General features: G+C 35.7%; 1 protein-coding gene across 3 annotated transcripts in view; it reads left to right on the top strand.

Annotated features, from left to right (window-relative positions):
• The window catches only part of STIM2 (stromal interaction molecule 2), a 135,801-nt gene that overhangs the window by 68,223 nt on the left and 42,110 nt on the right, over window positions 1-25,468 (top strand). For all 3 annotated transcript variants that reach the window (XM_087827903.1, XM_087827909.1, XM_087827911.1), the window contains exon 3: window positions 13,966-14,080. In XM_087827903.1, coding sequence (XP_087684029.1) covers window positions 13,966-14,080 — 115 coding nt within the window. The remainder of the gene's footprint in view (window positions 1-13,965; window positions 14,081-25,468) is intronic.

Below are 25,468 nucleotides of genomic sequence, written 5' to 3'. Positions count from 1 at the left end.
ACAGCACTATACTAAATATGGGGCACAATGAAAAAAAACGATCATAGACCTCCATGAATTTACCATCTAGTGGGGCATATAATGTCATAGATGTATAATACAGGACATACGGCAAAAGAGACTAGGAGCACACATGAATCATGGAAGAGCGCTTGTGTTTCCGAAGATAAAGTGCACATATGTTTTTCAGAGCATCCAGAAAAACTTGGGTGGGAGGCGCCCTTGAGGTGGACCTTTGGAGGTGGGTCTGGTTTTCACAGGTGTAGGTGATAGGTAGGACATTCCAAGATGAAGGTAGGTCAGGGCAGGGAAAAAGCATTAAAGCAGAATGTAGGGTACTAATTTATATAGTAGTGAGAACTCTTGTCTTGAGTATGGTGTTGTGGGGGATGGGGTTGAAATGTGCTTGTTTGGTTTTCCTTCTTCCTGCTCCTTGCCACCTCTCCGATTTCTTCATTGTTCTTGCATTTCTTGCACCCTTAACTGTATGTATTCCATACGATTTATTTTTTAAGACTCAACTTTTAAAAAAGCAGTTTTAGGTTTACAACAAAATTGAGAGAGAGAAACAGAGATTTCCCATATACCCTGTACTCCAACGCGTGCATAGTCTCTCTCATTATCAGCTTCACTCAGCAGATTGGTACTTTTTTTGTTAACCAAGGATGAACCTGCACTGATACATCATCATCACCCAAAGTCCATAGTTTACTTTAGGGTTCATTTTTGGTGTTGTAGATTCTGTAGGTTTGTGCAAATTTATAATGACATATCATTATATGATTATAATATGAAGTATTTATACTGCCCTAAAAATCCCGTTATTTCGGATATTTCTTCTGTTCTTTTATCTTGCTTCTCCTGGGATTCCCATTACACATACGTTATACCATTTGTTGCTATCTCACAGTCCTTGGGTATTTTGTTGTCCTTTTTTCCATTTTTGTTCTCTTTGCTTTTTAGTTTTTGAGGTTTCTGTTGGTATATCCTCTAGCTCTGGAATTTTTTCTTTAGCTGTGTTTAGTCTGTTAATAAGCCCATTTAAGGCATTTTTCATTTCTGTTACAATGTTTTTGATCTCTAGCATTTCTTTCTGGTTCCTTAAGATTTCCATCCCTCTGCTTACATTGCCCATCTGTTCTTATATACCGCCTACTTTATCCATTAAAGCCCATAGCATCTTAATTATAGTTGTTTTAAATTCCTCGTCTGATAATTCCAACATCCCTGCTGTGCCTGGTCTGATATTTGCTCTCTTTCTTCAGGTTGTATTTTTTGCCTTTTGGTATGCCATGTAATTTTTTTCTTGATAATTGGACATGATGTATGGGGTAAAAGAAACTGCTCTAAATAAGTCTCTAGTAATATGGTGGTGAGGTGTGGTGGGAGAGGAAGTGTTCTACAGCCCTATGATTAGGTCTCAGTCTTTTAGTGAGCCTCTGTCTCTGGACTGTAAACTTCACCATTGTTTCCCAGTTTTGTTTTTTTTTTTTTCTTCCACCGTAGGTGAGACGGGATACCTAGAGTGGACTAGAGTTGGGTATTTCCCTTCTCCCACTGGAAGATAGAGCCTAGTGGAGTTGAGTATTTCCCCTGGTCAGTTAGGCTCTGATAATATCCCTGCAGCTTAGGCTCTAGGTAACTGGTTTCCCTTGAGGGCACATCTTGTTTAGAGGAACAGAGTGCTCTGGAGTATTTTAAAATGGTTCTTTTTCCCCTCCCCGCTACTAGAAATAGGAGGGGATCCCCCCCCCCCATACTTACTGTGGGAATCTGGTCAAGTTCGTGGAGGAAATTTTTACAATATCATGGGTTTCCTTGTGGGGTAGGAAGAAACTTTCCTCTACCCACCTAAGTTCTTTAGGCTGGTCTAATATAATAATTAAATCCACATGAGACAGAGCAACAAGAGAAGATAACTGAGTTTAATTACATACATACGCATGAGAACCCTACGTACATGAGAGAGTGAGACACCGCATACGAACGAAAGGTTCAGAGACAGGAAGGGAAAATGAGGTGCGCAGGGCGTTCTGAGCTAAAGAAGAGGTAAGGCCCCGTGGGGCTCCAGAGGGTCTTCGCAGGCTGATAGAGAGCAGATAGATACTTGGTGATTGGTAGTTTGCCCTGCCATCTGGACAGGTAAATAGCATTGATCTCTGATAATCTCCTCCTATGGGCAAGGCCTCAAATTCAGACTCTTCTAGGTAGGTGAGGAAGGGGGCACAGAAATTTCTCTCGTGCCTGCAGGGTCTCTATTGTCTTTAGCTCAGAATAATTTGCATACCACAGAGGCACATCTTGGAGTGACTCCTTCCGAACCTCTACACCCTCCTTGTGACTGGATATCCCTGGAGTTTTAAATTCTCAGACTTTTAATTCTCTGCACTGAATCTCCAGCAATTTGTCAATTATAGTTCAGATTTTCCTACTCCTTTCAAATGGATCCAAGAAGTTTTTTACTTTTCAGTCAGTTCAGGTTTTTGCCTGTTAGAATGAAGTGACACCTTCCAAGCTCCTTACATGCGTAACCAGAAACCAGAAGTCTCCATAAGATTTTTGATTTTTGTTCCTCTTTTTTCCTTTCAACTAGGAAGCTTTATTCAGGCTCATGGCTTTAATTATCACGTTTGTGTATGTTTAATTTGGACTTTTGTCCTGAATTTCATTCTCACATTTTGTCTGCTAGGATCTTGAACTCTTTCCTAAATTCTAAAAAACTACATTGATGTCTCTACCTGTTTTCCTGTTTAGAAAGTCTCATGCTGAACCAGTCACTCACTGACTTTCTTAAAAACCCATTTCCTGTCTCTTCTTAACTACATTGCTGTTTTTATTGATGGTATCACTATTTTACTTATAACTCAGGCTCAGTGCTGCTTCTTGTTCCCCTCTCTGAGTTGTTGAGCTTTATTCATGTGATTTGATTTCCAAGTGGTCTTCCCAGTTGCTAGTCTTTTCTTCCTTTAAAATCCATTTTGACCATTATTACCTAACTAATTCAGAACAGAGTATTTTGTTATTTTCTTTCCCTCCTCAAAAACTTATATTGGATCTTCAGAGTCCAGTGGTCTCAACCTTTAGTGTGTATCAGAATCACCGGGAGGACTTGTCAAAACAAAGATGACGGGGCCCACCTGGAGCTCTGATTCAGTAGGCCTTGGGAGAGGCTGAGGAATTTGCCCTTGTTGAAGGAGGTCATACAACCAGGGGGGACTCATCCTCCTGTGTTGGTGTCGGTAAACTGTGTTCTCTCCTGTTTCTGTGTGTTCATCGTGCTCCTTGCAGAGGTGAATTCTTCCATTTGTGTGCTCGATCTTATCTCCCCTAACACTCTAGGACAGTCATTTAGCTTTTTCTTCTCTTCAACAACCTTATTTTTGATTTCTAGTGGGTCTTTCCCATCTGATGCAAATCTGCCATTATTTTTCCACATTATAAATGCAGCAAAATAAAAACTTCTCTGACTCCGCTTCTCCCTTTAGTTATTTCCCAGTTCCTTTATCCCTTCCTTACAACAAGACCCTTGAAAGGACTTTGTATACCATTTCCCTGCCTCATTCTTTCTTGAACTCACTCAAGCTTTTGTCTCTATTACTTCACCAAAACTGTTCTTATGCTCACCGGAGATGTCCAGTGGTCAGTTATCAGTCTTCATATCACTTCCTGGCATCATGATATAGTTAAACACGCTTTCCTTTTTAACGTACTTTTTTCATTTGGCTTCTGGGAGACGTTTTCCTTCTGTATTGGTTGCTTCCTTTCAGTTTCCTTGCGGATTTCCTCCTCACCTCCCTGACCTCCCAGCACTGAGTGCTCCAGAACTTAGTTCTTACACCTCTTTGCCTGCTTACCCCCTTGGTGATCTCTCCTAATTTCAAGGCTTTTAAATACCCTCTATTCATTGTAGTCTGGATTCATATGTCCAGTTGCATCAGTATCTCCATTTGGGTATCTGATAGTAATCTTAGGTTTAAAATGTTCAAAATTGAGTCCTGATTTTCTACTTGACCCAATTTCTCTTTCTCTGTTATCTTCATTTCTGACAGTGGAGTTACCGTTTAAACAGCTGCATTATAACACTCTGTAAATGGGCCAAAAAAATTGACGTTATCTTTGACATTTTGTGATTTTATCCACCATTGTTGATTATTGCCAAGATTATTAATCTACTAGAGGGTGCAAATGCCAATATTTTAATTCTGTGCTTTTTCTGGTTAGTTGGAATACATCTTTAAAGAGAAATTTTAATATATCAATTATTTGGTTTTCTATTTATACAGGAAAGACAGGACAAACGGATGATTTTTTCCCCTTTATTTATAGCTTTCCAAAAATAATTAGGTAGACCCTGGCTGGGTGGCTCAGTTGGTTGGAGCGTTTTCCCATGCACTAAAAGGTTGTTGGTTCGATTCCTGGTCAGAGCACATACCTCCGTTCTATTCCCAGACTGGGCATGTACGGGAGGCAACTGATTAATGTTTGTCTCTCACATCAATGTTTCTCTCTCTCTCAAAGAATAATAATAATTAGGTAGTTCCCAAAGATCCTCCAAAGGAGAGAAAAGAATGTGTGTCGCTGTGGGTGGCAGTATATGGATATGTGTGTATTACTATGTACTCATGGATTTAAATATTATGACTTATTTTCTTGTTTAAATTGTCCCATATTTGGCCAGCAGAAGCTTATTTTAGCTTGCGCCTGGATCTTTTTGACCCAGCCTTAGTAGTCTTTGATAGTTTCTTGCTTTCTACTGTGATAAGATGTTCAGGCTCAGCTTGTACATTTCTGGCTCCAGAATTCCACTTTCTTCAGCCATTTTCCTAAGAAGCATTGATTAGTTTTACTGGAGGAAAACAATAGCTGACAGACCACAATCAAGGTGCTAGTAGTGCTGTTAGTCATTGTTTCCTTGTCTTTTCTGTGGATAGAGCTAGGAAGTATTTTGTTCTGTGTGTGTGTGTTTTTTTTTTTTAAAGATGATGATATACACTCTGAATTCAGCATGATACTAATGATATAAATTTAGTACTACAGGTTTTTTATTTAACTTCACTGATTTTACCCCTGTATCTTCCTACAATCACATGGAAACTCTTGGTGCTTAACAATGCCAGCATTATTACTCATTAGATTTATCCCACAGTATGTGCACAACAGTCTCAGGATACACATTACTAACATTAACATCAATGATATGGTTACTGAAAACAGTTTAACCCCTCCCTCCTTTTTTTTGAATGAGTTCTTTTTGTTGTTGTTGTTCATAGGGTATATTCCACTAGGGATATATAGTTCAAGTCAATGGAGATAGTTCCTAACGGTGTGATTACATTTCTAACTAGATAGTACAGTTAGGTTCATTTGTTAATTTAACTTGTGACTTTTAGTGATTACATTTAAAATTAATTTTGTTTTATAATTATAAAAGTATTTCTATGGTTCCAGAGTCCTATCTGTAAAACAAAAGCATACGCAAAAAGTATACCTTTTTTCTCTGTCCCATATATCATATTTCCTGTATCCCTTTAAAGGTAACTTTTCCCCTCCTAATTTTATGGTTTACCTGTCCTTTAATTTTTTAAATATAAGCAGATACTTACATAATTTTATTCTCTTAAAAAATCAAACTTGCTTATTTCAAGTGACAGTATACTTTTTAAAACAAATCCTCACCTGAGGATGTTTCTTCCATTGATTCTACAGAGAAGAGGAAAGGAGAAGGGGAGGGGAGAGAGAGAGAAACATCCATGTGAGAGAGAAACATCAATTGGCTGCCTTCCGTATGTGCCCCAACCGGGAATTGAACCCTTAACTCTTCAGTGTGGGGCGTGATGCTCTGCACTGAAGCCAGACCAGCCAGGACAGTAACAATATACTTTTAATTTTACTTATTTTATTAATTTCTGGGTTCCTTGTGCAGGAAAGTGTATTTTTTAAGGGTAGGGGCTTTGTTTGCTTTATTTTGCTATATTCTCACCACTTAGAACAGGGTTAGAATGTGTTGTTAAAATGTGTGTCATTAGTAAATACTCTAGTTGAGTGACAGGATGCTGAAGATAGCATCCAGAATTTTATTTTTACTTCCGCGTCAGAATCTTGCCCAGTAACTAGTGAAAATAGTTTCTTTACAGAAGTAACAAAATATTCTTTTAAAGTTAATAATCACTGAATGTCTGTTTTTTCATTGATTACCCAAATAATATTTCCTCAAACTTTTTGTTAACTCTACGCATCTGTGTGCGTCTGTGTACTGACTTGTGCGTAATGGCTCAGCATAGCTTTTTCAACCTAACAGTGCATAGAGAATGTTTAAATTAAAGAGGCCTGAACTATTGGGGCAAGGGGTATTTGGGAACTCTCTACTTTTCTGCTAAGCTTTGCTGTGAACCTAAAACTGTTCTAAAAAATAATGTCTTAAAAAATCATGTGCTATTATAGTACTCTTAGTACTGGGACTCATGGCAAATTTACAAAGTTGCAGTGATGTCAATTAGATTTGTGCCAGAAGCCATATATAAAATCATTGTATTTGTATGTGATGTCATTGCAAAAATCATCATCGATTTTCTTTTATTAGTATTAAGGTTAAAACAAGTAAGTACACTCAGTAGAATGAGTATACCAGGAATAGAACCATGCACGTGTATGATTAGGTAAGCCATGCAACAATACTGATATCTTATTATGTTTAAAATATATAAAGGTAGCATTGCAGATCATTGGGAATATTAAAGTTATTTCAGTAAGCAATGATTGGATAATTACGATATAGAGAAAAATAAAATTAGATTCTAACTTTTCACCTTATGTAAAAAATAAACCAGAATGATTAAGAAATAGAATAATAAAAGTGAAACCACACAGAAGTTACTAGAAAATACAGATGAATACTTACTAGAAGTTATTTGAACCTCTGGTAAGAACCTGTCAGTTTCCTTAATGTAGCCTAATTATGCACTGGGTCTTTAAGATGGGCAAGGGTAAATGTATGTCAGATGGAAGAAACTGCTCAATTTATAGCTCTGACTTTTATCTCCAGATATTTTTTCTTCTCTCCATACGAAGGTCTCTTACTATTTGCTGCTGTAATTACAGGCATGCTTCTGTGTGTGTGTGCGCACACGTGTGTGTGTGCGTGTGCACTGTTTTTCTTTTAATGCTGATGTGGAAATATTTCTTTCCTTGAGTCTCTACAAATCAGAAAGAAAGAACAATTTTTTATAAAAGGATATACAGACATAATAAGATGTTGGATAATCTGATTTATAAAGTCTATTTATTTATTTGCTTTTGTGAATCCTTATATTTATAATTTCCTATTTGTCTCTTTTTTTTGTTTTCCTGTGTCAGAAGCCATCTTTGCTTATTGCCAGCCATTAAATGAGTCTAGACTCTGGAGACTATACCTAATTAATGGGGGCCAGTAAGCTAAAGGAGTTTTGATATTTGAGAATGGTACAGTAGGGCCTCCTTATCCACAGTGTCTCTTTCCATGGTTTCAGTTACAGGCTACCATGATCCAAAAATATTAAATGGAAAATTCCACAAATAATTCATAAGTTTTAAATTTTGCACCATTCTGAGTAGTTAAACTCTCTCGCTGTCCCACTCCATCCCAGGACATGAATCATCCTTTTATCTAATATATCCATTCTGTATAGGCTACCTGCCCATTGTCACTTGGTAGCCATTTCTGTTACTAGATCAGTTATCAGAAAGAGAGAGAGAGAGAGGGACCACATTTACATGTGCCTAATTTATAAATTAAACCTTATCACAGATATGTATGTATATACAGAGTTCAGTACTACCTGCGGTTCCAGGCATCCACTGGGATCTTGGAATATATCCCTCATGATAAGGGGAACTGCTGTATATTTTAGGATGATTTTGGGTTTTTTTGGCTTCAAGTAATAGAATACCTGAATTAAAAGTAGCTTAAACAGTAGCAGCTTGCTATTTGAAATTATATTATCATAAGTTAATTCAGAGGTTCAGTAATGTGAAGGGCTCTGCATTAGCTTTTCTTTTGCTGATTTTCTAATTACTGTTGGAAAGGATGCAGTAGCTCTAAGCATTGCATATGCTCCCGTGATGACATGAAAGGTGGAGGAGAATGGAGAGATGTTGCTCTCCCTTTTTCTGTCTCTCCCTTTGTTTTACCATAGAGAAAACAGGGCTTGTTTCCCACATGTAAATTAAGTATATAGTAGATATTTCATAAAAGCAATACAAATGGTTAATAAACACATACGAGAATTTTAATCTCAATAAGACTCTTGGAATGCCATATTTAGTTCTGTATTTTTCCTGGGAATGATTGAACAGTGCCTTGGTGAATCCAGGTAACCCCTTCTTGCATTAGGTTAGAAGTTAAGAGAGTACCTTAAAATATGTCCAGTCATTTCAAATATGTTCAGATCATTTCAAATGATCTAGAGTGTACAAGTCAAGGCAAAAATTTAACTCATCATTTAAAATAAATAAGTGATTTACATGAAATAGTGTACATTGTTGAGTGTTTACTATATACCAAGTGCTCTTCTTTACACTTCATGTGAAATAAATAATCCTCACAACCCTTTGATTTAGGACTTTTATTACCATTTTGCTGACTAGAAAACTGAAGGACAGAGAGTAAAGTAACTTACCTAGGTCATAACAGTAAATAGTAGATTTGGGCTATATATATATGTAATTTGGAGACTAAGCCTGTGCGTTCAACCACTATGCAACCTGTTTGATATAACAATTTTGGATTGAAGAGAGAAACATGGACAATTCATACTTTGTTAGCATGCTATCACCTTTAAGAGTTTGGGAATCAGTGCATTTTTACAGAACATCCATGTTAGAATGGTGGTGAAGAACTGGAACTTTGGAATTCTTTAGAATTTTCTTCCAGTATTAGGCCTATTAAATAGCTGTATAAACTAGAATAAATTGCAAGCTCACCCTTAGTCTTAGCTTTTTCATCTTTCAAAGTGAGATAACAGTAGTATCTTTCTTGTTATGCATCATTTCTTCTGAGATATTATGCTGAGTAATTTAATATTGTTTTCAAGACAGGAAGACCCTGCAGGTTTTTCAAGGAACCCATCTCCTTCAATGACTCACTCACATATCAGACCTTGGACACTGTGTTGTTTTGATGACAGGTGTCCTTTGGGAAAGTCTCTGCTTACATTGTCAGTGAAAAAGCTGTATTTTTCTATTTCTGTGTTATGTGTTTTGTTTCAGAATATCTGAAATGGTACTTTAAGAATATTGGGTAATCTTAACTTTAGAAATGTTTGATATTTCCTCAAATGTGTATTAAGCCTACCAATATAGTCAGGGTGAGACTCATTTATTCAGGCTTTAAATTTCAACAGCAGTAACAACTTTGATATATAAAAACCAATCAAAATAATTTGATTTAATGTAATTTTATTGTCTAACACTTCTATGCACTATGCGTTTTTAAGTTAATCTTCATAACCATATGTGGTAGACAGTTTTATTTTTCTCATTGTACAGAGGAGAAATATGAGGCTAAAGAGGATTTAAGTAATGGTCAGGTTTTAAATATAGTCTATCAGACTGCAGAATCTGAGTGCCTAACTGGAATAATAAATCACCTGTCCTAGGTATTGAGGTCTTAAAATTGTTTATTGAAAAATAAAAGGAGAAACAAATTTATCATTGTCATGTCGTGGAAATCAGGACAAGAACTGTGTAGCGCAGGCCTCCTGAGGCACTGAAACTGGAAGGTCATCAAGAACTGAGGCAGTTCCTGGTGCCATTTCTTTCTCTCTCCTCATCTCTTTTCACTTTTGTTATTTTCTCTGAATATTGACTTCCTCTGTTCTTCTTATCACCTGACCCATTTTGACTGCTCATAAAATGGTACCTTCAATACCAGTATCTTTATCATCTTAAAATTCTGGAGCCATGGCCAAGTGACTCTTTTCATGGTCTGAATTATAGTTTCCTGAGATAGAATCCTGTCATCCTGGTCAGGCTCTAGATTGTTTTCTGTTGCGTCAAGTGTCTGTCCTTTGATCAGATAGCTGTGACAGTCGGTGATACATTTAGGGAGGGTTGACTGGATGATTTCAGGGATTTACACTAATGCTGGTAGGTAGGTTCTCAGGGAAAGAGGTATAGGCTGAATAGAGCCCCAAAATATGCAGGTCCTCGAGTCATGTCATTTTATTCAACCTCATTTTGTTATAATGTTATGAGATGCCATAGGAATCTAACTCTTGTTTATATCAATTAGCCTGTGGTAAAATTGGTTTCATTATACATCGTTTTGTTTAAAGTCACAGATCCTATTGACGATATTAAGTGAGGACCTACTGTACTAACATGTATCAGATAATATTAAAGCAGTGTCATAAAAATAATAGCACAAATACAAAATACCAGTACAATAACATAACAAAAATAAAATAGAAACAACAAAAAATAAATGTAAAATAAAAATAACAGTACAAATACAAAGTACAAAATAATAATAGGTACAAGAAACTGAAACTGGTTGATTATTTAAAAGCTACCTTCATGACCCTGGGTATGTAATTCCTATAAGGATATTAGAAGAATTTATTTCAAAGAATCACCTGTGTGAATGTTTTTGTAAAGTATATTCAGTAGCCATTATTTACTGAGCATTCTTTTATTTGTATTGTCAAACCAGGTTTTCCTGTAGTAGGTTTGCAGAATTGGATATGCTTACCAAGGAAGTCTACATTATTTGAAGATTTGCTTCATAGAATTTAAGGCTCTGTTTCCCAATTTCTTAGTTTACTGTTTCAATGAATAAGAAGTATTTGTAATTTGTCATGCATTTTCAGTTATTGGTGACTGTTTTAGAAATTTCTCTAGTAGCCTGTCTCATTTCTGAAATTTTCAGTTTTCTATGAAGCTTTTAAAAAGTCTGGTTAGAATGGTCTGCTCTTCTGTAGGATTCTGGGAAGAAGGTTTAATGGAAACTGATGATTCTAGTGTATTTGGTACAGTTAAACATTTTCCAACTTAGTGTCAAGGTAATTTTAATTATAGTGTTTTCTAGTCATATTTTATGATCAAAATGTTAAAGATACATATATGAGATATAGAATATACTTTTACATGGTTTATTATGAATTGTGTTATCTTGGGCTTATATTTTAAAACAAGTATATGGGGAGGGGCAAAAGTAGGTTTACAGCTGTGAGTACTTGAAACACAGTTTATTTAGATATCATTATTTATTAATCATTGTATTATTTTCCATATGAACAACTGTAAACATACTTTCACCCCACCCTGTATATTAATTTTTAAATGGTAATTCCAGGGAAAATGTAATTCATTGTGTTTTTAAGTTTTCACTCAACTTTCTTAGGAGCCAGATAATTCTTTTTTTTTTTTTTTAAATATATCTTTATTGATTTCAGAGAGAGGAAAGGAGAGGGAGAGAGAGATAGAAACATCAGTGATGAGAGAGTCATTGATCTGCTGCCTCCTGCACGCCCCCGACTGGGAATCGAGCCTGCCACCCAGGCATGTGCCCTGACCGGGAATTGATCCCCGATCGCCTGGATCCTAGGTCGACTCTCAACTGCTGAGCCACGCCCAGCCGGGCCAGATAATTCTTTTACATCAGATGAGTTATAGATACCATCATAAGCTTAAAAAAGTTTATGTTCTTTTATTTTGTTAAGTTCATACTTTGGCAGGTAGCTATACACTTATTCTGGGCTTCCTAGAGTTCAAGTAACTAGAATGCTGCATCTAGTCTGTATATGGAAATCAGCTTTATTTTCTGAAATATTTTGATCATGAAACCACAGAACTCTACTTCTGTGGTGAGAAGAGTTTCCTAGGTGGTGGTGGTGTTTTTCAATGTATCGTGTAAGTGAAACAGTTGCCATTTATTTTAACTTACTGGACTATTTCCAAAACAGCCTTCCTCCCTGTTCTGCCAGTTACGATTTTCAGTCTAGAATTTTTCTCTAGCTCTTGAACTCCGTCAAAGATGGGGCAGCCCTAGCCGGTTTTGCTCAGTGGCTAGAGCATTGACTCGTGGACTGAAAGGTCCTGGGTGCAATTCCGGCCAAGGGCATATGCCTCGGTTGCAGGCTCGTCCCCGGCCCTGGTCAGGGTGCATGCAGGAGGCACCCAATCGATGTGTCTCACATTGGTGTTTCTCTCTCTCCCTTCCATTCTCTCTGAAAAGCAATGAAAAAATATCTTCAGGTAAGGATTAAAAAAAATAAATTAAAAAAATCATAAGAAAAAAAATAGGGGTAGTTTTTGGGTATCTTAGTGGCAGTGACCAGTGACTTCTTCAGGTATATGTACTGGATTCCAAAGGCATCAGTCAGGAAGAGCAGGAGGGGTAGGCAGAAAAAGATGAATAGAAAATAGGAATAGAAATAGACAAGGAGGAGTTGGGGTAATGAAAATTAAAATTAAAATATTAATTTAAAATTTAAATTTGTATTTAAGATAATGTTTAAAAAGGGCATTTAGAAAAAAAGAATAAGGCATTATTTTGAACAACAGAATATATGTGCTAGAATAGACCTTTTAGGTTAGTGCTTTTCAGATTATCTGTGGTGAAGGAACAGATTTTTCATTTTAATTCATTATGCATAAGGCATGCATGGTGAGTACATTTATCACATGCTTGGGTTAGATGCTTTGAAAACATTGATTGCTATAAAGGTTTCTAAATGGCTGTTCTCGATTTCTGTCTATACTGTAGATTGGTATCAGTTTAATGACTGACCACAGTGTGCTGACCACGTGTGGAGTAGTGTTGTTGATCCTAAAAAGCTTCTTCATTTTTGCACCCAAGGTATTGAAGCTTGGAAAAGTGAAATGATTTGCTCAGTATTATACAACTATTAAAATTGTATTTTTTAGTTTCAGTAGAGAACAACTCTACTCAAAAGCAAAAGTTGGTCTTTTGTCTGAAGGTGATGCCCATTGTCAGTATGTAAAAGTCAGAAAAGTGTACCTCTGGGGATTTTTGCTTTCTGCATTGTGGATTTCTGCAGTAATCTTTCGTATGATCTCATATTTTTGGAATCTCAATAAAAATACCAAGAAAACCCAGAAATATTGCAGTGTAAAAAGCATAATAATTGGAAAAAACTTAGTTTCATATAATTAGATGAATGAGTTTATATGAGAAAAGTGTCAAGAGATGAGGCCTAACTGTTTGTAGGGACAGGACTGAGAGCGGCATGCAGGCCATAGAAAGGAGATTGCTTTTTATTTGGCAGACAGTGGGGAGCAATTAAAAATTTTTTTATAATGAGTAATATAAAACAGGTTGGTTTTTAGCAAAGAAAATTTTAGTGCTTTCTCTCTATACTATTAATGTAATCGTGTGAATAATAGCTTAAAAGGTAGGAGAATATAGAAATAGGATGCAGTAATTGAGATTAGTATTTAGTGTCTTTTAAAACACCCTGCCACTAAGTAGTTGGTAAAACTGTATAATATTGAGGCAGGATATTATGCTGTGGAGCACAACCAAATTGCTTGGGTTGGAATCTCATCTCAGCTTTTCATTATTTTTTCAATCTTGGGCAAAATCCTTAACTTCTTTGAGCCTTGGTTTTCTCATCTATAAATTGGGGATAGATAATAGAACTGAAGTTAAATGACTGTCTCTGTATGTGTGTGTGTATTTTATTATAGGTATATAGACATTTATTAAATAATGTAGAATTGTTCCTGGCAAATAATGAACATTAAGTATTTTTGCTGCTATTGCTGTTATCATGATTAGTAATAGAAGGCATTTCATTAAGTAAATTATATAAACATGCAAGAATAATGTGAGTATAAAATACCAAAGTTATACCAGTTATCTGATAATCACCACCCACTGGATTTCAAATTTTATTTTTTTCTCAGTTTATAGAGACTAAAATAGTGAATTTAAGTATATTTAACTTAGTGTTTTCTCTCTTACAGTTTATCAGAGAAGATATGAAATATAAAGATGCTACTAAAAAACACAGCCATTTGCACAGAGAAGATAAACACATAACTGTTGAGGATTTATGGAAACGATGGAAAACATCAGAAGGTAAGGCTGTTTTAGTGATCCAGATCCCTTCCCTGCTCTTCCGCCCGGCTTAGCCATTGTTAGCTCACTAATTGCATATGATTTTACAAAAAATCAAAATAACATTTCTGTGAGAATATTTATAATTTAGTAAATAATAATTTTATCATATAAACATATGGATTCCAAAGTTCTCTTTTTAGTTATAGTTTAGTTACAGTTTCTAAAGTGTTTATAAGTAAGGCACAGAACTTTTAAGCTTTTCCTTAAGTGAACCATTAATGAAGTATTCTAATATTTGCATGATAAAGTTGTGTAATTTATGTTTTATTTCTTTTTCTGCTCTTAAGTCCTCAAGCTTATTTGTGGACAGTAGTTGTTTAGGGCAGGAAAAGTGTATTACCTAAAACCTCAACTTGATCCCTAATACTAGAAAGCTGCTAAAATTTTATAAAAAGCCCATTAAGCTTATTATTATTTTTTTGAGTAACAGGGTCAACCAAAATGTCTAATGTTTTTGTTCTTTTACGAAACTCAGATAATGTTGTAGCATATGTTTTTCTCTTCACATTTGAATAATAAAATGAAATTAAAAGGATGCTGGGATAGATTACCAAGTAGGAATTTAAAGAAATAATAAAGTTTACTAAACTGTCAATGGTAATGTTTGGAAATGGGAAAAATACAGGAAACTATTCCACCAATGCTCAGTATTTTTATTAATGTAAAAGGTTTATAGCTAGCATGCATATATACACACACACACACACACACACACACACACACTTTTTGAAAGAGGCATGTGTTGCAGTATACTGGAAGAAGAAGAAGAAAGAAGGTAAAAAATACCACCAACTTAAATGAAGGATATACATAGACTTCAGAAATCTGTCTCTCCATCTTCCCCCCCTTATCACTTTCAAGTAATGTGAGCTTGAGTAAGAATAGGAACACATGAATATACATTTTATGGGGGAAAGTGCTAGAATAAGACTATCTACATGAAATATAGTAATATGCAGATATTACTAAAGGAATCGGAGATGCATTATTGCCACTAGTGTATTTTAGATTTTGTGTGTGTGTGATAAGTTGAATGGAACACACTAACCAATTTTTGAATGAAGGAAAAAAGATTTGACCACTTCTCATCAGTTGTTATGCTTCACCCTGGTACAGCCCCCATTTCTTGCCTGGGTAATTGCAGTAGCCACTTAATGGTCTCCCTGCATATACTTTTGCTCTGCTCTAGTCTATTCTTCATTTAGCAGAGTAACCTATTTAAAATACAAATCAAATCTATTCAATGCCCTATAGTGTCTCAGAGTAAAAGCCAAAATCTTTACAAAAACCTATAAGCCTCTACACGACCTGCCTTCCACTCCACCCTGTTAACTCCCATCTCTGTCCTGTCCATCGTCCTCACTCACTGAGCTCTCTTCTAGCTGGACTCCTTGCTATTCTGCAACTGCAGGAATGCAGAATAACTCCATTACCACTTTTATTAAAGTCTGTCAGGGCAATTCTCTCTGAGGCCCACCCTGACCACTTTTAAAATTGCAACCCTCCACCTCCCTACCCTGGGTTTGTTAGCACTCTTGTTTCCTGTTACTCAACTTCATGCTTTTTCCCCCCATATATTGTGTATTACCTTCTAATATATTAAAAAATTGACTTATTATATTTGTCTCCTTTCTCTCTCTCCCTGCCTCAAGAATGTAAGCCAGGGGGTCTTTGTCTATTTTGTTTATTAATGTATCCCAAATTCAAGGGAACTCTGTCCTTAAACCCCATTTTGGCTTCCTGCCCTAGTGAGTTTGGTGAGATCTTTTGTAATCTATGAGAATGTTTATTTTTCTTTTTTAAGCTAAATGCCTTTAGCTTAAAAAGCCTAAGTTTTCACCTTAATTTCCACCCTCTTAAGATTTCACCGTTATGATGATGAGAAAACTTCCCTCTAAGTCTCCGAAGAGTTGTCCTAAATGATCTATTCTCTTCTTCCTTTCCTCTGAAGCCCATCTCTTACATAACCTTTTTAGGGGATTAGGACGTGGGAGGAGTTGTCTTAGGGCTCCTACTAAAACAGCTTCATGAAAGGGGAGAGAGAGGAGTTCAGTAAAGTAAACCTCCACCAGAAGCTTTATAGTGACCTAAGTTATATGCTCAACCCATGGCACACTCTTTTTACATATTAAAGGGGTCATGTAAAGGCGGGGCATTGTTGCAAGATCACTGGTTTTTAAATTATAGCCCGACAAGCCCCAGGTTTCCTGGAGTATCTCAGGAATGGAGCGTGCCGAATGTGTAGGGTTCTGCTTTTATTTGGTATGTCTGATTTCTGTTTAAGAGTTCTTTTGGGAAACAAGAGATATGATTCTTGTGAAAAGTTTTGGAAAGTGCTGATATAGAGATTACACTGTACCTTTAACAATAATATGTAATTCAAGGTTATTTAGTTAAATATGAATGCAAATATAAATATACACATGTGTGCACACATATACATACATCCACCAACATACACAGTTACACTTTGCACATCATTGTTGTGTCTCTAATACTTAGAGCAGTGCCTTATTTACTTTGATATTTAGTAAATATTTGATGAATGAATGAATGAATGAATGAATGTGTAATGCTGAACATCAGTATTTAGGTTCATCAAACATCATTTAAGTTCAGGCATTTCTGCCAAAATGAAATACATGTACTCCTGAAAAACTTATGTCTTGCAAAATTACAAACTTAAAAATTACAGAGTTTATGGGAAATAATGGGGGTGAAGCAGACTACTCAAAACCTATGCAGCTTTGTAACCAGAGCACTAACAGTACTAATAAAAATACTAGCACAGATAAAGGTGTGTTAAATTTCTAATCAACAAATACTATAGTAGATATTGGACTTTATCTTAAAATATAAGTAAAGATACGTTAATGGAAGGAGGTTTTAGGTAGGGTTGAGGTTGCTAAATTGTGAAGACAAGGGCAAAGTGCCCGAAGATGAGAACTGAGTAGCAAACATTTCTAAGACAGAGACTGTGGCCAATTGAGCTCAGGGGAAGAAGGAGTGGTAAGGGGACATTAAGTTCATAGTTTGCTGTTTTGGCATTCTGTAAACTTTGTGTCCATTTGCTGCTACTTGGCAGTGTAAAATGATAACATTTGAGGAAAAGTCATATATGAAATGATGTGGCATATATTATACTGACATGATCCCTATTTACCAGTTACACATAAGCTAATTCATGTTACAGAAGTGCAAGTAGAATAGGTATATATCTATTATGTGGTAAGCAGGCATTGGAGCCTGGGTATTAGATGAGTTAAACAGTGTCTGGGATATAAGTGTAAATAGCTAAGTAGGAAAGACAAAGTACACAGATAATTACAATATATGGTGATATGTACAATAATAGAAGTAACTGTAGGATATAGAGATAACTCACTGAGAGGAGTAATTAACTCTCTGAAAATGGTGTTTGAGATAGGCTGTGCGGGTTGACCAGAAGTTCTGGAGGGGATAAAGAGGTAGACCACAAATGGTAGCCCCTCAGCGCTCCTTCTTCAGTTACCTGAAAACTTGCTGGAAGTGGAAATGGAGGCGGCAGGCTATAAGAAGTGTATGCATTTTCAAGCTCTACAATTTTAATTCCTGGCCCTTCTATTTATGAACATTAAGTCATTGGGCACGTTTTAAAATTCACATATAAAATGCAAGTCCTGTGTGATATGAATGAGTAATGTAGTAAAAGTGACTGGCATAATTCCTGGCAATACCTGGTAGGCAGTAAATGTTCACTTCTCTTTATAGTAAAGCTAAATAATCCAAAATGTTCAGCTGTATTTAAAGTTTTGTAAAGTTTTTGATTCAGCCCTCCTTATTAATAAAATGAACAGATCTATTAGGCTAAATACTTATCACTGTAGTATGTAATTTTCTTGAGGGTGAAATGTACCCAAGATCTTTATGGAATGTTGTCAACTGATGAAAATTAAAATTGTGTTATGCAGAAATTGATCCTGATTTCAATATGAAAATTTCAGTGTGACCAGAATGCACTTTTTTTGGTTTCTGTAGAGAATGTTTGGGCAGTTTGCACATAACAGCAGTCCAGTGCTAATAAAAGCAATTTTAAAAACTAGTATTAGTACCAGGTAGATTTTGATAAACTGAATATGTTGTTAGAATTGCTGAATACAATTAATTAGTAGCCAGATACCTAATGAAGGAAAATGTAGATAGGAAATTACTGGTTATATATAAGATTTAAGGATCATGGTGGATAAAAAACTGATTAATGTACTGTTTTTAAAAAGTTAACTCATTGGGTTAAATATTATAACATCATAACCATGAAGTAATCTTTCTACCCTGCTCAGCTTGGGTTTTAAATGTGACCTAAGGTCACATTTAAATTTGGGCTTTACAGATTGAATAGATATTTTAAAATTTTGCAGAAGGTTTACTTTTTTTTAATTAGAAATTTAAATGAACTGCAGTTGTCTGAGAGAAGAGAGAGGTAGGCACTTAATAATAGCTGTTCAATGTAAAGCCTAGCCAGAAAGAAATGACTAAGTATTCTGTTTAGGAAAACAAAAGTGTAAATGTTATATAATAGGAAATATAAAGGGGAAAAAATTCCTGACCATGGATGTTAAATCTCTATAAGTAAGGAGGATTTATAAACATTTTCTTTATATAAGTCCTTAATAGTCATAAGAATTTTCTTCTGAGTGTGACAGTGTAAGTGGGTCTTTAAATACTGATGAAATGTACCAGCCTTTTTAGACGTACGTTATTGGTTACAATGAGACTGGAATAAAAAAAAGTTAAAGGATCAGTACACATTTTGAGCATTATCAGAAGAGGAACTCAAACTGTAGGGCTTGCAGATAATAAGGTCAGATTCTCTTTGTGATACCAACAACGCAATATTTATTTGTGTATTTACAGTGTGCATAACCATCACTGTGGTAGGATAAAAGGAAGTATAAGATAAGGCCTTTCTTCTCGTGGAGCTTATATTATTACGATCACAGATGAAAGGCTAAATAACAATTAATTATTAGAGTCAGAGTCAGTATATGTGAGATAAAGAATAAATGACTATTTTAATATTTGCCTTTTGCTATTAATATGTAGTGCTTAACTTTTCTGTGTCATAGTTTCATCATCTGTTAAATGGAGATAAAAGTCATCTACCACATCCAATTGTTGAGGAGGAAATGAATTTGTACATGTAAAGTGCTTAGAACAGTGCCTAGCACATGGCTAGTACTCAGTGACTATCTCTTGTTACTACCGTTCTTGTAGGACAAATGCCAACATGGCACATGTTGGAAATGTTGGAGACTGACATTGCTGGAAGAGGCATCTGAGTTGGGGAATAGTGGACAATAGGGTCAGTCAGAGAGGGAGACCAGACTAGTGAGCCTTGATTCTTAACCCTGTTAAGCTGCTCCAAGAGTGGCAAGTAAGATTACACTCTTATAGTAACACTACCAGTTGATAGTGGTTGCCTGGAGCACTGTATTAAGGGAGCTTGATCTATGTCTGGTCTCAGTAGCAAAGAAGGATATATACTGTAGAAATTATTGGTTAATAGTACTTATTACACATGTGAGGGGTGATAGCATATTTTGGCATTTTTATTATCATTGCACTAAGTATTAGGAACTATTATAGCTTCTTGTTTTAGAAAGCTTGATAATATAGAAGAGTTATAGGAAAATTAATTCACTGTAGGTAGGAAGACTAGCTTTGAGTTTAATATAATGTAGATTGGAGTGGGAAGAATGAAAAATTATGAATTCTAAGAACTGTTGTAAAGGAGCACTTGAATCCACTTTTCCCCTTTTTCAGTGAATTCTATTCTTTTTCCTCCTTGTGATTTTGGACCCATCTGGCTTGAGATGAATCATTTAACTGATTCATATAGGGAACATTTTTTAGTAAATGCTTATTATGAGCAAGGCATTGTCTGAGGTACTAAAGATACACAGGTGAAGAATATGTTTTCTGTCCTGCACCTGTCTACAGTTTTATTGGTGAAAGGTCTCTTAACAAGTAATTAAAGGATGTGATATGATCAGTCGTTGAGATACGCTGTAAGCACTGTGTGCTAATAGAATAAGAAGTGTGTTGGTGTGTCTACAGAGGTCAGGTAAGGCCAGAGGAGCTAGTTGCATTAAAGGCAACCTGCTTTTCCTCTTTTGTTACCTCTTACCAGGAGGCAGTCTGCTGGATTAACAGCTTTCAGGATATTTGTGTTTTTGTGTTGTTTTTTTAAAATATATTTTTTTATTGATTTCAGAGAGAGGAAAGGAGAGGGAGATAGAAACATCAGTGATGAGAGTCATTGATTTGCTGCCTCCTGCACGCCCCTGACTGGGAATCAAGCCTACAACCCAGACATGTTCTCTGACCGGGAATCGAACCCTGACCTCCTGGTTCATAGGTCAATGCTCAACCACTGAGCCACGCTGGCTGGATAGCTTTCAGGATATTTATAATTAATATAGCACATTAAAAAAACACAAGGCTCTTAATATGCTTTAAATACTTGTGCTCTTTCATTAACTCAGGTTTTAACACTTTCCAACTTTTCTACAATATTGTTAGTTCTAGGAGAAGCTGTTGTTAGCTATCTATAAAGGTACTGGGTTTTTATCATCCATAGGAAGCAGTTTGTATAAGGGAAGGCATGTTCTTGAGGTAGTCTAGTTTCATAATGACAGTGTCATTATTTGCACCACTAACAAAAGTCTTTTATAGGCGCAGTTTCTTGTATGCTGAGAACAGGTGATTCAAGTATATTGCTCATTTACTCTATCAGCCAATATTTATTATTTTTAAAATATATCTTTATTGATTTCAGAGAGAGGAAGGGGGGGAGAGAAGAGAGAGAGAGAGATAGGAACATCATTGATGAGAGAGTCATTGATCATCTGGCTGCCTCCTGCACGTCCCCAACTTGGGACCGAGTCGGCACCCCTGACATGTGCCCTGACCGGGAATTGAACCGTGATCTCCTGGATCCTAGGTTGATGCTCAACTGCTGAGCCATGCCCGGCTGGGCTATCAACCAACATCTAAGTGCAGGTTTTCCCAGCTATCCGAAAGTCAGTGTTCCTATGAAAAATTTTATAAGCAGAAATGCAGTGAAACAAAGAAGCAATTACCATTAATTTATATGAAAAAGTTTTTGAAAGTTCCCAGACCCAGAAAATAACCTACCAAATCATACCAAATATGTGCATTAAACCTAAATAACACTAACAAAGAGTAAAAATAGAAATGATTTGATAAATATGCGCAATGCTTTGTACGCCCACCTAGTCACTCAAGCAATAGACTTTCCATTTTAGCTATTACTGGATGTCAACTAAAAGAGCTCGCTTTGCTACTAGCAGAACCAATAGTAACTTTCAAGATTTTTTCTCTGCGTGTAAGTAGTACCAGTGGTAGATGCATGCAAGTTCAGTGCATGCACAGTGTCTTTATTTTATTCACCATAATTGAAATGCCTAATTACAAGCCCAATTTATGCTACGTGTAATGCCCTTACGAGATCTTTTAGGGTGTCCTGATACCTTAGGACACATCTTGCTAATGGATACATGGAATAAATCAAGATAAAGCACAGAAGGGGCCATCTGTAATATTGTCAACAATAAAAATTTTAAAAAAAGATAGAGCACAGATGCTCATAGATACAGTTCAAAGCTAGGGTGGCCTGATGCTGAGATGTTGAGTGTAGTTCCTGGGGAAGGAGCTTGGTGGTGCCAGTCTCGCTGCTCCAGGTACTTCTATAACAGTTAGCTGCCAAGCAGCAAACACTATTTTTGTTTTTTGCCTTTTTTCATAAAAGTAAAAATCCTCTTTGTATTTCTTTTGGTTATTGAAAACAGGTGCTCTTCTAGGTCTTTCATAAAAGCAAAGTGGTGTGATGTGAACTTTTGAAAAACTGGGGATACCATGGGTTTTTTCCAAGAAGAGTAGCGTAGATGTTACTTGACTGATGTGCAGAGTACTTTATCAGTTCGCAAAATGCTGTTCTGTATTAATCAGAATTGATTTCTGTATTTTGTATAAAGTGTGTCCTTTATTTTTTTTTAATAAAACAGCTTTGTTTTTATTATAAAATTATCCAATTGAGTTCAGGGTGCTCACAATAAGTTTCTAATCTTTCTTAGTATCACCCTGCATTAGCATTTCAGTCACCGTTCCCTTCATTTCAGGTCTGCTCATTTAGGGCTAACCGGTTCTGGTTTTGACAGAGTAGTTCTTTTCTACTTCTCCTTGATTTCTGACACTCTTATTCTTCTACTTCAGGACACTTACTTTCGGAGAGGTGGGGTCATTGCGTATGACTGATGTGCTAGGATTAATTATGCCTTTTTAATCCATGGAAGATACTTGACTTTGAGACAGCTTGTCTTCCTTTTATAGATTTTTTCTTGGTTTTATTCTGAAATAGACCACCTCTCAGAATAGGATGCAGAGACCAGCCGCCTATCACATTTCTCTGTACTTCTGGTCTGGAAAATTTGAGTTTTTATGCTGTGGGAACACATGAAATAGGTATGTTATGAGCTGCACTTTCTCGAATAATGAATTTTCCAGTATGTAATTCATTATGTGATGAAGCTTTTCTTATAATTTAAGGAAGTACTACTCCAAAATTGTTTATGAATGTGACTTCTTATGGTTTTCTATACAACTGAATTATTCTGCGTTTCTCCTCTGCTATGTTCACAGACACAAGGGATACCTCAGGTTTAGAGTAAGTAACAGAGCCTTGTGCAGAGGGTAGAAATGGGGGCCTTCCACTTCTCACTGTGATGGACTATCTAGAAAACAGGAGGCTTCCTTGAACACCTTACTGTTCTTTCTTCCCTCTCCTCACCTGTTGGGAATCAATTCCATTTGGATATCTGGTAAATTTTGCTTTACCAGTCTTTGGTTTGGAAAGGGGTTGGGTAGCAGGGAATTTGGTTATAGTTCTGGATTTTAAAATTTATGTTACTGCAGAAGATTCATTATATTAAATTCTCCTTTGGGTGAAACAAATATTTTATTCCTTCTCTTTTGGATAAGGGATTTATTTGTTGATAATAGTACTCTCTTCAGAGATGGTCAATTTTACAAAATTCTTTTTTCTTTCAAACAAATCTTATTTACTTTGGTCTTTTCTATTACATTGAATATTACTTAACAATTTGGAAAAAACTGTAATAGAGATAATGCAAATTACAAATACAATGAAAGTAAAAATTTCAAAGATATTAGTTATTTCAGTTTGAATATGAACATGGCTTATTGGCTTATTTATAAAAATTCTAAACATTTCCATAATTCTGGAACACACACACACACATTATATAAAAGTATATCCCCATGCACATGTACATATGCATATATGTGCTGTATTACATATATAAATACATGACTCAGAGGGAATGAGTGGTTAAAAATAGGATGGATCATGTAGCATGTAATAACGTCTCATACTTTAAAATCTTTTCAGTCTGTGGATGGTTACTCTATTTAAATAGAGTACTAAATACAACTAAAGGTTATTGTCTATCTTTCTCATCTGGTTAAGGTGCTCTTCAGTAAGAGGTCCTTAATAAGCATTCTTCTGACATTTGGCCAGCCTTCTATTTCTCTTTGCATTAGTGTGAATTCTTTCAGGATGTTGAAAATGGTAGACTATTTAGATACTTTTGATTCATAGTATTTAAAGTGAGCTGCTTACTATTAGTTTAAAATTAAGAGTATAGATTTATTTGATATGAAATAGCAAATGTCTGTCTTTTTGAAGGAAATTAAGTTTTTACTTCCATCATCAGTTTTTTTCTTTACCATGTAATTAGTTTAAAAATTATAAAACAGATGTTTATCACTGTAAGCTTATGACTGACTGTATTTATTGAAAAAATTCCATGTGTAAGTTGACCCAGACAGCTCTAACCTGTGTTGTTCGACGGTCAACTGTATCTGAATCTTTATAAGTCACCTTTTCTCTCTCTCTCATTGGGGATAGAGAGAGGAGTGATGAAAAGTAGCTAGTAGTTCTGATACAGAGAAATGTGTTATATGGGGGAAAAGCCATTAGATTTGGCAAAAAGAAAAATCATTAACTTTCAGGAAGTCAGTTTAAATATTTGTTTGGGTTATTGAGTAACCTACACACACAAAATAAGTCTTAAGAAAAATTTAAGTGGAAGTAACCCAGATGTTCAACAGGTAAATGGATAAACAAAATGTGGTATAGACACATACAATGGAGTATTATTCAGCTTTAAAAAGGAAGGAAATTCTGACATATGTTACAACATGGATGAACCATGGAGACATTATGCTAAGTGAAATAAACCAATCACAAGAAGACAAATACAGTATGATTTCACTTATATGAAGTTCCTAGAGTAGTCAGAATCATATAGACAGAAAGTAAAATAGTGGTCACCAGAGGGGCTAGGGAGAGGGAAAAGGGGAGTTATTGTTTAATGGGTACAGAGTTTAGTTTTACAAGATGAAAATAGTTCTGGAGTTGGCTGGTGGTGATGGTTACACAATATGAATACTTAATACTACTGAACTGTACACTTAAAAATGGTTAAGATGGTCAGTTTTATGTTATATGTATTTTACCACTATAAGAAAATTATTTAAGCGAATGAATAGTAGGAAATAGAAACAGTGAGTAACCCTTCTATGTAAGGGATAGGCAAGAAAATGGAGGGCAATTGAATGGTAGTTACAAATGGGTAGTATGATCAAGTAAAGGGTTTACTTAAGAACTTGTAGATCTGACTATGCTTAAAGAAAAAGGGAAGTGCTATACTGACATTTTAAAAAGTTGAACATTTAAAAAAATTTAATCCAGCAAGTACGTTTTAAAAAATATATGACCCCTCGTCTTTTTTAAATAAATATTTTTTTATTGATTTTAGAGAGAGAGGAAGGGAGAGGGAGAGAGAAACATCGATGAGAGATCAGCTGCCTCTTGCAAGCCCCCTACTGGGGATTGAACCTGCAACCTGGGCATGTGCTCTGACCAGGAATCAAACCCACTGGGAATCGAACTGACCGGGAATCAAACCTGCAACCTCTTGGTGCATGGGATGATGCCCAACCAACTGAGCCACACTGGCCAGTGCTAATTCAACAAGTACTTTGTTCAAAAAGTACTATCACTATGTATAAGAGTTGTTAATTGGGATTATATCTTAGTACATCTTTCCATTTAATATCTGCATTTATTTTTTTTATGGATAATTGTGTTGGTTTATGGATTGAAAAGATATTAGGTTAATTAAAAATGAATTTAAGCTAAGATAGACCAAAAAATCTTGTTGATAGAATAATTTCTTTGTTAGCAGATGACACTGACTTACA

Source organism: Miniopterus natalensis, chromosome 1, assembly GCF_054644295.1.
Source record: "Miniopterus natalensis isolate mMinNat1 chromosome 1, mMinNat1.hap1, whole genome shotgun sequence".
In the NCBI taxonomy this organism is placed as follows: domain Eukaryota; kingdom Metazoa; phylum Chordata; class Mammalia; order Chiroptera; family Miniopteridae; genus Miniopterus; species Miniopterus natalensis.
Note: the sequence above shows the minus strand (reverse complement) of the source record. Positions and strands in the feature narration are given on the sequence as shown.